The following is a 14,848-nucleotide window of genomic DNA, read 5'->3' on the forward strand; positions in this document are numbered from 1 at the left end:
CCTGGAGGCTGCAGTCGCTCTGTGATGTGGTCTGTGGCTTAGGAGCCTGTTGGGGTTTAAAATAACCCACCAGAGACGGGAGGAAGTGCACGAAGAGATAGGGGGAGGGAAGGGAAAGCAAAATCTGAACACACACGACCATATGGTTTCTCGCGTCACAGTTTGTTTTAATGCCGCGTGGCTTTGCTTCTTCCTGGCTGGGAGGGAAAAGTCACTCCCCAGTGCGTTATAGAAAAAGTCAATATACAACAAAATAAAAATTCACTTGCTTTTTGTTGTCTGTTTATACTGTAGATAACATCAATTTCAACACCGAACCATAACATTTATTGACCTGACGAGACAGATAATTGTTTTATGAGTGAATTTATTCCACCTCTTTCCTTGAGTCATTAAAAATATGTGTGTGTTTTCTTTGTTTTTTGCACAGCTGGCCCGTACTCTGGCCTCGGAGAGATCGTCCACAGAGAGAGTGTTCCCATGCACACCTTCGCCCGCTATCTCTTTACCTCGCTCCTACCTCACGACGCTGAACTGTCGTACAAAATTGCACTGAGAGCCATGCGGTAGGTCTGAAGTGTGGGTGTGTGTGCTTGAGTCTATGTCTGTGTGTGTTCTGCTGTAATCATGTCAACACTTTGTTAATCACATTTGATTGATTTTCATCTAAAGATTTTACTGCTAATCTTTGGATAAAGTTTGGGCTAATTGAGGCTTTTTGAAAAGAATACTGCGCAAACTATTAAACTGTTTACACACAAAATATGTCTGGTTTTGCCAAAGCAATTACTAAAACCTCAAACTGTAGTCATTAGACTGTAAATAGAGTCAGAATTCCTTTTAAAAGCACTAAAATTGCCGTTTTTGAACGCCTTAAACTGGAGAATCCTATTCACATGTCCAGTTTCCAACTCTAAACATGTGAATACTTTTGATAAAGTAACTAACTTCAACATTAAAACATAATATGGGGTGACCTCTCCTTGTGCCAACTAGTACATCCTTGTTCTACTCAAACTTTAAAGTCAATCATGGTGATTAGAGGTTTAGAGCATTTGTCTTTTTATGTATGCCTTTGATTCTGCTTCTAGTTTTGGGGCCCTGTCCTGTTTGTGGGTCTGACTTTGCATTTTCCACGTGTTCTCTCTATATTAAGCTCCTGCGTGTATTCCTCTGTGGACAATGTGTACATGTGTATGTGTGTTAATCAGTCTGCGCTGCTGTGTTTTGATGTTGTGACTAGTGGGAGCTGGATCAGTGAATATTAATTACATTAATGAGAGTGTAATTAGTGTGGCTGTAATGAGGAGGAAGCACACACACACATGCAGGGCCAGCAGGGAGAGGGCAGTGTGAGGAAGATGTTTGTTGTGTTTCTACACAGTCCATCGCTGAGGTGCTGGCAAATGATTAGTCAATGAATAAGGAGTGCGTTTTTTCCTGGCTTGTACCATCGTGTGTCACAGTCGCACAAATGGAGAACAAAAGGAAAACAAACGCATCATTCACATATCCCTTCAGTTAACCAGTTGGGAGGCGTCAGGAATTGAAATAGCGTTCGAACAAAACCAAAACAACATGGTTGGGTTTCTCTATGAGGGGCTGTGTGGTTTTAAGGTTGCACATTGCACCGCTGAGTGTCCCTTCCTCACCTCAAAACCAAAGTCCCAAACCTGTTTTCCCTGAGTCAGCCACTCCCCTCCCTCCATCGCTACTTCCCTTCACCTTCCACATTTCCTCCCCTCAACTCCTCCATCCTCACTCCTGTGGTGTGAAACCGGCGATTTAGAATAATATGGCCACTTATGGGTGCTCCTGGGAGCCACGGGTGTCTACTCAGCACATAATGAATGTGTGTAATGTAGCGTAGTGTAATATGATAGCATATACCTCCCCGCTCCCACGGGACGGCGGACAGTTAAATATAGAGGAGGAGGTAAAGGAACCAGGGCTATTTTAATGGACCTATTATAACACTATCATTGGTACGAAGAGAGAGCGAAAGTCTAGCTCCATCGCTCATTTACACACACACCTTTTCACTTGCTTGCTCTATTTGTCTTCTCCTTTGCAGTTGCTCATAAGCCAGCTTTTCTTTTACATTTTTTGTACACAAGGAAGTCAGACTGCCTTCATCATACACAAATGCATATTTAGTCTTTTAAGATGTGTTTATGCGCTGCGCATGAAGTTAATTAAAGCGTGTGAGAGCAGCATATGCTGTGAGATAGCTTGGTGTGAGCGGCCAACACACAAACAGAGGAGCTGCCTACTGGTTCACAGGCTGCCCAGAATTTGACTGCAGCCTCAGTAAAAAGAAGCTCGCTCTCCGGAGACTGTCCTTATCGCAACTCTTTGGAAGAGCCACAGAGACAAATCCCTGCCGTCTGTTATCATTTGAGATTTCCATATGAGATACGAGTCTTCCAATGCTAATGAATCTAGATCCTCTGTAATCCACAACCTTTGATCCTCTGCATAATCCATAATCTTACAATATACCACGCTGCATAATAAAACTGCAGTATGAGGATAAACCAATAGCATGACATACCAATGACACTCACAGGTTGCAGGTAGGCCAACCTTTGTAGCCCTATTAAAGGTGGGGTAGGTAAGTTTGAGAAACCGGCTCGAGATACACTTTTTGTTATATTCCATGGAATGCTCTTAACATCCGATAGCAATGAATATCTTAAGTGCTTTGACAAAAAATCCATAAAAAAATGTAATCTGTGGAAGCCGTAATACTGTAAAAAGCACGACCAATCATTTTAGCAGGCCGGCTAAAATAACTGGATGGCCTACCTGCCTGTCAGCCTTCCATCTGTGCACAAACTTATCTCGTGCCCTCATTGGTCATGTGCGCGTTCGTGTGTGTTGGAGGAGGGGCTCTGTAAGGAAGTGGCAGATTTTTTCCGGCTGTGTATTTTCAAATTCTAGCTCCCTCGAGCTGGTTTCTCCAAAATTACCTACCCCACCTTTAAGTTTCATACTCAGTTTATAAAAAAGAATTATCTTAATAATTGTATCCTCCAATCCTGCAGATTTAATATCAAAACACTAGAAATCTGTAGATGCAGCAGTAGAGGAAATCATCTTTGATTTCTGAAGTTATAGAAAGTATGCACAGCACAATGTAAACATTTTCCGTTTCAAGTAAGGTTTCAGCATTTAAAAATGCATTATTAATAAATCATTACTGATGCATAACATGTCAGCAGCATCTAAGTGTTCTGCCGGAGGTGAAGCTGATTGCAACATAATCTTCTTGGGTTGTGCCTTATGTAACGGTGCATCAAAGTAAAGAAGTTTTTTTATTTAGAACCCTAATTGGAAAGCAAACTAGTAACTATTGCTGGAAAATAAATGTAGTGGATTAAAAATGTATATATTTCTATAATGTACTAAGGTTTTATCTGCAGCAAATGGTAGCATGAAGTTAATTGAAAATTACCTCACAATTCTAACTTATTACTAAACTTGAGCGAAATGAGGTATAATGTCACAGATTCACACACAGGTTATATTAATGATAAAATGGACTACTTGTCAAAAACAATGGTGCGAAATAATCTGCATTTTGTTTTTATTTTTGTTATAACTAAGCATTTATACCTGACCAAAACTACTACAAAATAACTGTACTTATACTGGAGACAATCCTTTAAACCTTAATTGCTCAAAAACTTGTTTGACATCCCTTACAAAAAAGCTAAAAATAAGGCTTTTTTTCTAAGATGACTGAGAAGTGGGACTGAGATATTTTGGAGATATTCCCCTGACAGTGAGGGCTCTCTGGTGAACTACTTTCTGTATAAAAAACAATGCTTCACCCAAACCATACATGTCATTTCAAGCATCCAAGGCACTTAAGAGGAGTGAACTAAAATTAGGGGTTACATTTGGGTCATGTATGTCTTGATCCCTCCTGTCAGCCTTTATGAAGGTTTCAGACTCTGAGTTTGTGTATAGAGTGGAGGTCATCCAGCGGATGCGACACTTTGCTGATAGATGTGTGCTTGGTGGATTATAAAAGTGAAGGGTGTTTACAGTGAAAAGGGGAAAGGAGCATGATGTAGAGAGGTCAGTAGTCATGGTGATGCTGACCAGAACTCCCAAAGAGCGTCAGGATTGAGGTAAAACATGACGGGACTGCTTTTTATCAACATCTCCTTCGTACGTCTTGGCTTTCACTTCTTTTGCGTTATCCTATATGTCGATTTTATATGTTAATACATCTCAGTATGTATTGTACATGCTACCTACTATTCTATACTCCAAATATGCTCAAACTTCTACCATGAGTCCTTCCAAAATATATAATTAACATATTTTGTCCACTGATTGTATAGTGTCTGTCTTCCCTGGTCACTTTCAGTCTCCCTCCACATCGCCACCTTAAATATTTCTGGTACGATATGTATTGCTGTGTCACTCTCAGATGTGACAGGGTGTTGCAGTGCCGTTTGATACCAGAGTTGCCCCCCCCCTCCCTCACTTCCTCACAGAGGGATTGATAGCCTCTTCCAGCTCCCTGCTAGTGTTTTATATATCATTGATAGTACATATTTATATCAAGCCATGGCAGTGCTGTAAAGAAATATATGCCTAGTTTGTTGTTTCAAGCACACTTGAAATTGAGTTGAGAGTTTCTATAGTATTATTGCATAGAGAATATGATCATGTTTATAACCAGTGTGCACCATTTTACAGTAGTTTACAAGGGGCTCGATAAGAATGTACCCAGAAGGAAATATACCGTACTCGGGCAGAGATTGAATGCTTCAGAGCTGTCCATTCGGATCTTTTCATCGTTTATTTTTTCGCTGGTTTCTCATGGAACAGTAGCCCAGTATGGATTTTCCTCCCAACATTTTGAGGAGGGTTATTTTTCAGCAACCCAGGCCTCTCAAGCTCCTATCCAATGGAGGCCTCTGGCTCTCTGGTGAAAACCAAACAAAGACAGGAATGTTGATGAGGCCTCCATCTTTACCCAGGAACTTTCTTTTGCTTTGCTACACCCCAGGAATCTTCCAGAAGGCCCCAGTGTGGTGTATGCTTTTAGCAGCTCTTTAGATGTGTGGGGAATGAACCCGACTGTTGCTAAGGCTTACAAACATCTCCATTTTACACCAAATGTCAGTGTTCACACGCACGCATCTTGGCTAGGTTTCTGTCGCCTTCTCTCTCTCCTGCCTGTGCTCTCTTGGGCAAACTGAGTGAAGAGGAGGCTGTTTTTGTATATGCCTTCACTCAAGTGGCAACAGTATCACATGCACTTTGCTCTGAAATTGAAACTGGCATTTAGAATCACATTGCTTTTACTGGGCTGCTTTGATGTGTTTTCAAAAGTGTGTGTGTGTGTGTGTGTGTGTGTGTGTGTGTGTTGGTGTGTGTGTGTGTGTGTGTGTGTGTGTGTGTGTGTGTTGGTGGTGTGTGTTGTGTGTGTGTGTGTGTGTTGTGTGTGTGTGTGTTGTGTGTGTGTGTGTGTGTGTGTGTGTGTGTGTGTGTGTGTGTGTGTGTTGTGTGTGTGTGTGTGATGTGTGTGTGTGTGTGTGTGTGTGTGTGTGTGTTGTGTGTGTGTGTGTGTGTGTGTGTGTGTGGTGTGTGTGTGTGTGTGTGTGTGTGTGTGTGTGTGTGTGTGAGCAAGCATGTGTTTGTGTGTGTGTGTTGGCACTTTTCATTCATGTGTGTCGGTATTTGTTTGATGTGTGTCCAGCCTTACGGGGCTGGAAGGTGAATTCCTTAATTTCCCCGTGGACTCAATTAGCTTTGTGATTGGCTGAGAGAAGGCCAGGTTGTGCTGTCTTCTGAGGGAAAGAAGACCTTTGAAACTGAGGTGGGAGCGGAGGGAAGAGAAGTGAAGCAGAATAGGAGATGAGCCGGCCACAGTGGTAATGGTGCTGGTGAAGACTTGGCCCTGTCAGTATTATTATAATGAGAGACTGAAACTAGAGAAGCCCCTTCATCCACTAGCAGGTGTTGCACAGCTCTGACTTCATTATGACCAATTAGAATGAAGAAAATACTATTTATACCGTGGTTTCTAGGTGATTAAATACTAGGTTGGAAGTAAATTGCAGGGATAGGCTAACTGTAATCCCCTTGTGATCACTAAAGTCATTTTCATTTTGAAGTCACTTTCAGACCATGATAATGAAGACTTCTTTCTGTCTGAACAGTGTTCTTTCTGTCTGATTTCCACAAGATTTTGATCATTCCTGGACCTTTGGTGTTTCTCTCTGATTCTCATTCACTCTATCTCTCAGCCCATCTGTTTTTCTTACATTATTCTCTTTCATACTCCATTCAATGCTCACCTAATATGATAATCAAAGTCTAAAAACTTTTCTTTGAATGATATCATGTATTTAATTGTTTTCCGCAGAATAGCGTTACATGGATCTAATTTTCTGTCTGTGATTCCGTCAGGTTGCCTGTGTTGGAGTCGACGGCCTCGTCTGGTGACCTGTCACGACCCCACCACATCGTGTCTGTGGTGCCCAACCGATACCCCCGCTGGTTCACCCTGAGCCACATAGAGTCTCAGCAGTGTGAGCTTGCCTCCACCATGCTCACTGCTGCCAAAGGTGCGCATATATTCACAATATAATACACACAGGAAAAGACTGTTGGTGAACACTCTCTGGAAGTATGAGAAACATACACATATAATCCTAGTCTAAAGCTTTCTCATGTTCAAATCCCTTCCAGGTGACAGTCGCAGGCTGGAGACAGTCTTGGAGTCCATCCAGAAAAACATTCACTCCTCGTCTCACATCTTCAAACTTGCACAAGATGCGTTCAAGATCGCCACTCTGATGGACAGCCTTCCTGACATCACACTTCTCAAAGTCTCTCTGGAGCTCGGACTGCAGGTACGTGACCACGCCAAAATGGGCACTGATGTATATTTACTGGCACATTTTAAAGAGCTTGTCCTGCTGTTATTGCAAATAAGTGTGTACATTAGGGTTTTAATAATGTTAAGGTTTATTAGGTTTACTAGTTTAGTTGGGATAGAAATGATAAGGAAACCAGACACATATTCATAACACCCCTCTGCTTATGTATGTGTGACGGTGATGCTTTACTTAAATGAAGTTAAAATAGAGACCCCCATGAAACTCCTTTGAATTCTTGAAATGTTAGCTGTATGATAACTTTTATACTGGGAGCTCTAACAGCCTTTGAGGATGAAAACTACTGCCAGGATGGTTCACTTATGATGTTAGGTTCAAGGATGTATATGAAACTTCATGAAAAAGGTTGTGTTGGCATTATCGTCTTGAAGGAACAGTATTTGCATTCGTTCCTGTGAAATATCAACCATACCATTACTGATCCGACCATGTGTATCCTTTAGCTTTCTGAAAATGTAAACATTTCTGGGTGTTGTAAAAGACGCTGAAGATGACTCTGAGGACTACATTAATAGATCCTGGCCAAAAGTTGATGTTGGATACAAATGATTATCTGATTAGACTGATTATAATCGTGCTTGTCATTGTTTCCTTCTGTCATAAGCAAAAACAAGGCTTACATAAAATACTTTTTTTTGATTGTGCGCAGGGTTGATGGTGTCATTTGATTCACATACACAAAGAAGTTGTAGAATTCATTGTTAAATAGTTCATTGACATTTGTGAAGCAAGCCTGCACTGCTGTAGTGAAATAAGCCGATCTTGGACAGACTACATTCCTTTTAATACTCCCCTTGTGTTCCATTTTACAAGTATTTACTTTGAAGGTTTGCCTAAGGGTTTGTCATTCCCAAAGCAGCTGTGTGAAAATGTGAAGTAAAACATAAAGAAGGTTTAAGTATCTGATGACAAATCAACCACCGAAAAATGAGTCCCTGTTTAATGACTGTTTGAATTATAATACAATCTTTGCCCTACTGTATAATATATTATATTAAAAAAAGGCCTCAATGGGAATGGTAGAGATATTTCAGTTTCCTTGTGCAGATGGCCCCAAGTTAGAGATTTTATTGTTGTTTAAATTAATTCTTCCGAAACTCAACTGTGCGTCCCCATTTTTCCCATCCTTCTTAGGTCATGAGAATAACTCTATCCACATTAAACTGGAGGCGGAGAGAGATGGTGCGCTGGTTAGTCACATGTGCCACTGAAGTGGGTAAGTGTGCTTGGCTCCTTAAAGGTTTCCATTTGATTGTTTAAATGTAAAATGTACTTAATTTAATCCCTTTCTCTTCATTCTGTCCCGTGTGCGTTTGCCAGGTGTGTATGCACTGGACAGCATCATGCAGAGCTGGTTCACCCTCTTCACCCCCACAGAAGCCACCAGTATCGTGGCCACCACCGTCATGTCCAACAGCACCATCGTCCGCCTTCACCTGGACTGCCACCAGCAGGAGAACCTGGCCTCGTCTGCCCGGACCCTCGCCCTGCAGTGTGCCATGAAGGACCCCCAAAACTGCGCCCTCTCTGCTCTTACACTCTGTGAAAAGGACCATATTGCCTTTGAGACAGCCTACCAGATTGTACTGGACGCAGCGGCGACGGGGATGAGCTACACGCAGCTGTTCACTATAGCACGCTACATGGAACACCGGGGTTACCCCATGAGGGCGTATAAGCTGGCGACGTTAGCCATGGCTCATCTGAACCTCAGTTACAACCAGGACACACACCCGGCCATCAACGATGTGCTGTGGGCCTGTGCGCTCAGCCACTCGCTGGGGAAAAACGAGCTAGCTGCCGTTATCCCCCTGGTGGTCAAGAGCGTGAAGTGCGCCACCGTGCTCTCGGACATTTTGCGGCGGTGCACGCTGACCACGCCGGGCATGGTGTCGGCACTTCACAGCCGCAGGAACTCTGGGAAGTTAATGTCCCTGGACAAGGCGCCGCTCAGGCAGCTGCTGGACGCAACCATCGGGGCTTACATCAACACCACACACTCGCGGCTAACACACATCAGCCCGCGCCACTACAGTGAGTTCATAGAGTTCCTGGGTAAGGCCCGGGAGACGTTCATGATGGCTCACGACGGACACATTCAGTTCACCCAGTTCATAGACAACCTAAAACAGATCTACAAGGGCAAAAAGAAACTTATGATGCTAGTGAGGGAGAGGTTCGGCTGAGAGGGAGGCTGACCTCCCCATCTAGTACTTTTATATTAACTTGAGTCTGCCTTTTGAACTTCTTTTGGACTTATAAAATAGACAAATAAAAAGAGGGATGTGACTTGTAGAATGAAGCAAAAAGAGAACGGAAAAGATGACAAAAAAATCAACAGAGCCACACGCGGTATTATTGTTCTTGCTGTTGTTATTGTTATAAACATTATTACTATTATTATTATTAATAATATTATTACTACTATGTGTACAGAAGTGTTTTTATTTTTCAGAAGAGAGGAAATTTGTCACGTTGTGAATGTTGTATGTATTTCTCTACATGTGTGTGAGAGGAAAATGAAAAGTGAAATTGCTTTTTTTAAATTTTAGTTCTTTTATGTTTATGATTTAAAGCATCCTTTTTCCCCTTTTTTAAGTGTACATTGAGTTATATATTGTCAAGTGGCTGAAGCCCCTTCTTCAATAGCGCTCATGTAAAAACATAAAAAAGAAGAAGAAAAAAAACCTAAGTCTCGGCACCCTCAAAGAGAAACTAAGGCTTTAAACCTCACAGAGCACCTCCCCTTGTCCAGGCCCTCAGCAGTGGGCGCTGGGCAGCAATGCACAGCTTTGCTCGGCTCGGCTCGGCTCGGCTCGGCACAGCTTGGGTTAGCACTGACAGAAAGCCGCCATCAGCATTTCTTTAGACACAGCAGTAGCAGCAGCAGCACTTGAGCAGCCATTAGTTTTCTCTGGGTCCCAGGCATTAGCTTCATTACACACAACAATGCTCTTAGCTAACTCATGTTATTGTCGAAACCCCCCCGACCCACCTCCATAATGACTACCTGTTTAAGACAGAGGACAGTACGCAGGCAATACAGTGATGGCACATTACACAAAGATAATGAGTATTATTGTTACATTCACGTAATGTAGTACAGCTGTGTTTTCTTTACACCCCAAGTTTGAGTTAATACACTTTATATTTGAGTTTTCTAGTTGAAGTAGATACCCAGAGGGAGACGACTACCTCATGAAATGGTATTAAACCTGCTCCCCCCACCCTCCTTTTTTTTGGTTGAAATCATGATATGTATCATCTATGATAGCTGACATTTTTCGTTAAGGAGAGTCACGAGTGAGGTTATGAGGAGATGTGGAGTTAGAGTGTTTTCTGCGCTGGACTCTGCTGTACGTCACTGCCCCGGCATCGGTACTTACACCCCCACAATTGGCTCTAACAGACTTGTACGATGCTTCAGTATGTCAGTCCCCTCTCATCTCTTACAGCCACCATTGTACGGTATTTTCAGACTAGGCCAGTGTCATTTCCCTCTGTGCATGTGAATCATAGAAATTAGACTCTCTACTGTTAAAGTTCATTGTGTGGAACCTTCAGTAATTGTCAACCAGAACGTTCTCAGGGATTTCTCTACACAGGAAAAAAGGCGGAACAAATGAACGACTGACTACAGGAAAAAGACAAAAACATGACACAACATGAGCGAGCATTTATTGTACTCTGTATATATGCCATAGTATATGTCTGAATATGGAGGATCTGAAAGTATATGTTAACTAATTTATACAGAGTATTCTATGTAATGTGAAATACTTGAAGCCGCTGTAGTTTGCTCTCTCTCTCGTTCTCCTTCTCTCTTTTGTCTTCTCTTTTCTTTTCTCTTTTGTTGAAAACAGAACATATCAGAAAGACTGACTTTGTTGATGGCGATTTGGACTCACAGGGCCTCATTTGTTCATATGTGGGACGCTGGATCTCATCATGAAATGCAGGTTGATTCAAATTGGGGATGGCGGGGGAAAACAATGTTGTTCATTCCTTCCGACAAAATCATGGAAAGGGGGGTGGACATAAACTACCTTTGACAATTGGTTGATCAATGTTTGAAAACACAATACAGAACTTAATTATGCATGTAAGCTGTTGCACTAGCCTAGTTCTCCATAGGATGCTATGGGGAAATAAAACTGTAATGTACTTCAAACAGGAGCTGATTGGAGATGAATCTGCCTGAAAATCATGTATTTTGTGTTCAGCCTTACATGCATTAAATACGTTGGCTGATGTCAGCCTCATGGTGCAATGCTTGTCAGAGCAACTTCATAGTTGTGCAGCTCAACAAGACTTGCATTGACAATTATGCACAGTTTTCATCCAGCTAAGAATAAAAAAACTACTCAGTTCTCCCTTTCATTCAACGCAGCATTTCCGGTGTCTCCTTCGCAATGTTCAGCTGTCCTATCATTACTTGCCTTTTTACCTTCTTCATACGTCTGATTTTTCTTTTTCTGTGCATCTTTTTCTATCTTGTGTTCACTAAAGATAAAAGCAGCCTTTTCTCTTGCCTTGTCTTAACGCTTTAAAGTAACCAAACAGGAGATCTATCTAACAACCAAACGCGTTCTAAGAGGTGAGACAACCCACCTTGGTCCCAGCTTTAGTGTCCTTAATTAGTAAGTGAATGGCTGTGTAACTCATGCTTTAACAAAGCAATTCCTCACGTGTGTTTGGTGAAACAATACGTTGTCCAGTGTCTCTTGTTCTCTTCAGAAGCAATTTCCTCTGAGTCTTTCTAGCTGTTTTTTTTCTTTTTTTTTTTGTGTAGAAATCTTCTGCGCTCCCATTTTATTTATTACAATGACCCATGTATACATGCTTATGAAATTAAGATTTGATACACCGATATCAATTTATTTATGTAACTAAATCACTGTTTTATAATCTTGTTAATGAGTCAATAATTGATTTTTTTTTGTTTTTGTTTTAATAAAAGTTAGTTTTTTGAAATGTATATTGACGCTCCCTGCTTTTTGTTTTGCACCCTGACAAGATACATGTTCCTTTTTGTTTCTCACAGAGTTGTATGGATTATAATGGGACGTGGCCTGAGAGTTGGTCTGCGTATCATTGAGCGGCGATCAGTCAGCATCGTTCAGATCTCCATCACACATTGGTGTCAGAAAACGTCAGAGAGAGATCACTCTCACTGGCAGCAGCTTTCATGCTGTCATCTCATGCGAGCCGACGAGGAATATGAAACGTATCAATTGATATTCCCATGGTCTTTGTAGCTTCTGTCAGGCAGCCCGGCTCATCCAACCACAGTAACCTGTTTACATGCCTCTAACACTGACAGTGGGGCCACAGGACGACTAAATCAGTGTATGTTTGTCAGGTGTGTGTGTTTGTATAGACATGTTTTTGTGTGTGCTCCATCTTGTTTGCATGTCTGTGTGTGTGTGTGTGCGTGTGTTAAGGCCTTTAGGGAGTGAACGTGAACAGGTGGTAGCTCCAGACTACAGGAGCTCCTGACAGCAGTAAGGTCCCCAGACTCCCAGCCCCTCATTAAACATTGACACAAAAACACTGCAACTGTCTGTGTGTGAACAGTAATGAAGCGCAGACGGCTACACCGGTATACACACTGCAACTTAGCACAGCACAAGCTTTCAGTCTGTGTGTGTGTGTGTGTGTGTACGCTGTCCATCTGTGTGCGCTCATTAATGAGGCACATTTGTCCATAGAGGTGTCCGCTTAGATATTGAGGAATTCGTCAGGTTTAGCAACAAAAGCACCCGTGCTGACAGAGACCAGACAGAACTGTCCATTTGTTATGTGATGGATGCCTGCCTGCAAGGAAAAGTGTGTGTGTGTGTGTGTGTGTGTGTTGTGTGTGTGTGTGTGTGTGTGTGTGTGTTGTGTGTGTGTGTGTGTGTGTGTGTTGTGTGTGTGGTGTGTGTGTGTGTGTGTGTTTGTGTGTGTGTGTGTGTGTGTGTGTGTGTGTGTGTGTGTGTGGTGTGTGTGTGTGTGTGTGTGTGTGTGGTGTGTGTGTGTGTGTGTGTGTGTGTGTGTGTGTGTGTGTGTGTGTGTGTGTGTGTGTGTGTGTGTGTGTGTCGGAGCATAAAAGCAAACGTGTATCCATGCAAGTAAGCCTACACTTGTTCGTGTGTGTGCGAGACCACTTCCTGTGTGTCTGACCTGTGCGCAGGTCCCTGCTCGGTTCCAGTTGGTAATGACGTCCCCTGGGTGCAGCGCGGTGCAGCAGCCTCTTCCGGCCTGTCTCACTGTATACTCCTAATGACATCATGATCACACACCGGCCTCTTTCATGCCAAAAGCCCTCTTCCTCACCATCACCATCAAAACTTCTATCTAGAGCATTCACTCCCCCTCTTTCTCTGTGTCTTTCTCTTTCACACACACTTACTCTGCCCCGGTTCCACAACACATCAAGGCCTTGACACTTTCCTCTAGAACGGCAGATCTTTTCTTCTTTATAGTGTCACCTATAGAAAACATATTTTCAAAAAGCTAAGTGTTGAATCTGAGTTTCAAATGTGCTGTATAGGATGTAGATAGTGGCAGCCAAATGCTGCATAATGAAGTGCATTTTATATTTTATTTTTGACGTTAAAAGTCATTATCTGCAGGTGTTTCTATAGAGTTCTCTGCTGGAGTCCCCTGACAAGAGCTATGGTGGTTCAGGGCTGCACTGGTTCTGGAAGTTTTCATTATTATGCTTAATGTTTTTTAAATAATTAAAACACAGACCTTTCCTCGATAATAGTCTGCGTTTGTGTTTTGCCCAACAGATATCACTTTTATTCTTTTGTGGTTGAGAAATCCTGCTCAGCCTGAACCGTCACTGCTATGGAGAACAAATCAGACAGAGTTGTGAATCAGTGTTCATTAACACTTCATTGTTACAATTGGGAACAAACACTGCCACATAGCTGCAAACTGTATCCAAAACTGATACAGTATGAAAGTGAAAAGCTACTGTTTTAAGTAGCTGATATTTTCTTTCGTTGTTGTATTAGCATTAGCTTTAGCACCCGCTCTCCATTAGCATCTGCTACTTATGTATGGCACTACTGCATTGAAAAAACAAGTTACTTGTTGACTTTTGCATCATTTAAAAATGTTAGGAAGTCCACCTGCTCTAAAAAACAATTTACCCTGTATCCTGGTTTATTTGGGGGCCATGAATATGCACCTCACTGTGTATCAACCCTTTCTGAAAGCGATAATCTTTTAAATGATTTTTAAGTACATGTGGAGTCAAACAATCAAGGAAAGCCCAGGCCCAACATTTACAGTAGGCTATTAGGACAGTGTATGTGCTACTAACACTACCTCTATCTGCAAAAGGTCCAGGGCCTTTGTGGTGCATCGCGCTTGCTATCATTCCAGGAGTACAAAAAGGATCACAGGCATGTGTTCTTCAACACAGCCAGCAGCATCGGCCCAGCCACGACAGGGACTGTCTTCCTTTCCTCCTCTTCTCACACAAGGCCGTTGGAGTTTGATCTCCTCTCTCCCCCTCCATCGGCCCTGAGGCGTCTGATTAAATGCTAATTAAAGCCGTTAGCGCTGCTATCACTGCTGCTAACTCCTCTCTCTCTGTCACAGAGATTAATGCCCCTCGTTCATCATCCCACCTCGCCCAGCCTGAGTACCTGCCCAGCTCGCAAAACCTGATCAAGTCATCAGCCCCAAAACCCCTCTCCTCCGCCCCCTCCCACCGCATGAAGATGGACGAGGGGTTTAATTTTTAATTTGAAAATTGCCCTCAATTACTTCTGCGGCGACCACTTGCCGGAGCTTCTCATGTGGTTGAGTGGAAAGGGGTTACAGCAGCGGGTCAGTGTCCGTGATGAGCGATAAGGGGACATTAATAAGAAAGGCAGAGGTTCATTTAAAAGCAGAAAGGACAGTGGGAGCAGCTTTCTCAT

The 14,848-nt window shown here is 42.5% G+C and overlaps 1 protein-coding gene across 2 annotated transcripts in view; it reads left to right on the forward strand.

Moving 5' to 3' along the window:
- The window catches only part of LOC117472743 (zinc finger SWIM domain-containing protein 6-like), a 50,857-nt gene extending 38,953 nt beyond the window's left edge, over nt 1-11,904 (forward strand). The window contains exons 10-14 of one of the 2 annotated variants that reach the window (XM_034118118.1): nt 431-566; nt 6,436-6,593; nt 6,718-6,881; nt 8,061-8,142; nt 8,247-11,904. In XM_034118118.1, coding sequence (XP_033974009.1) covers nt 431-566; nt 6,436-6,593; nt 6,718-6,881; nt 8,061-8,142; nt 8,247-9,112 — 1,406 coding nt within the window. In that variant the 3' untranslated portion in view covers nt 9,113-11,904. The remainder of the gene's footprint in view (nt 1-430; nt 567-6,435; nt 6,594-6,717; nt 6,882-8,060; nt 8,143-8,246) is intronic. The other variant, XM_034118119.1, reaches the window with a different exon arrangement.
- The last annotated feature ends 2,944 nt before the right edge of the window (nt 11,905-14,848 follow it).

The sequence above is a fragment of the Trematomus bernacchii genome, unplaced genomic scaffold, assembly GCF_902827165.1.
Source record: "Trematomus bernacchii unplaced genomic scaffold, fTreBer1.1, whole genome shotgun sequence".
Lineage (NCBI taxonomy): Eukaryota > Metazoa > Chordata > Actinopteri > Perciformes > Nototheniidae > Trematomus > Trematomus bernacchii.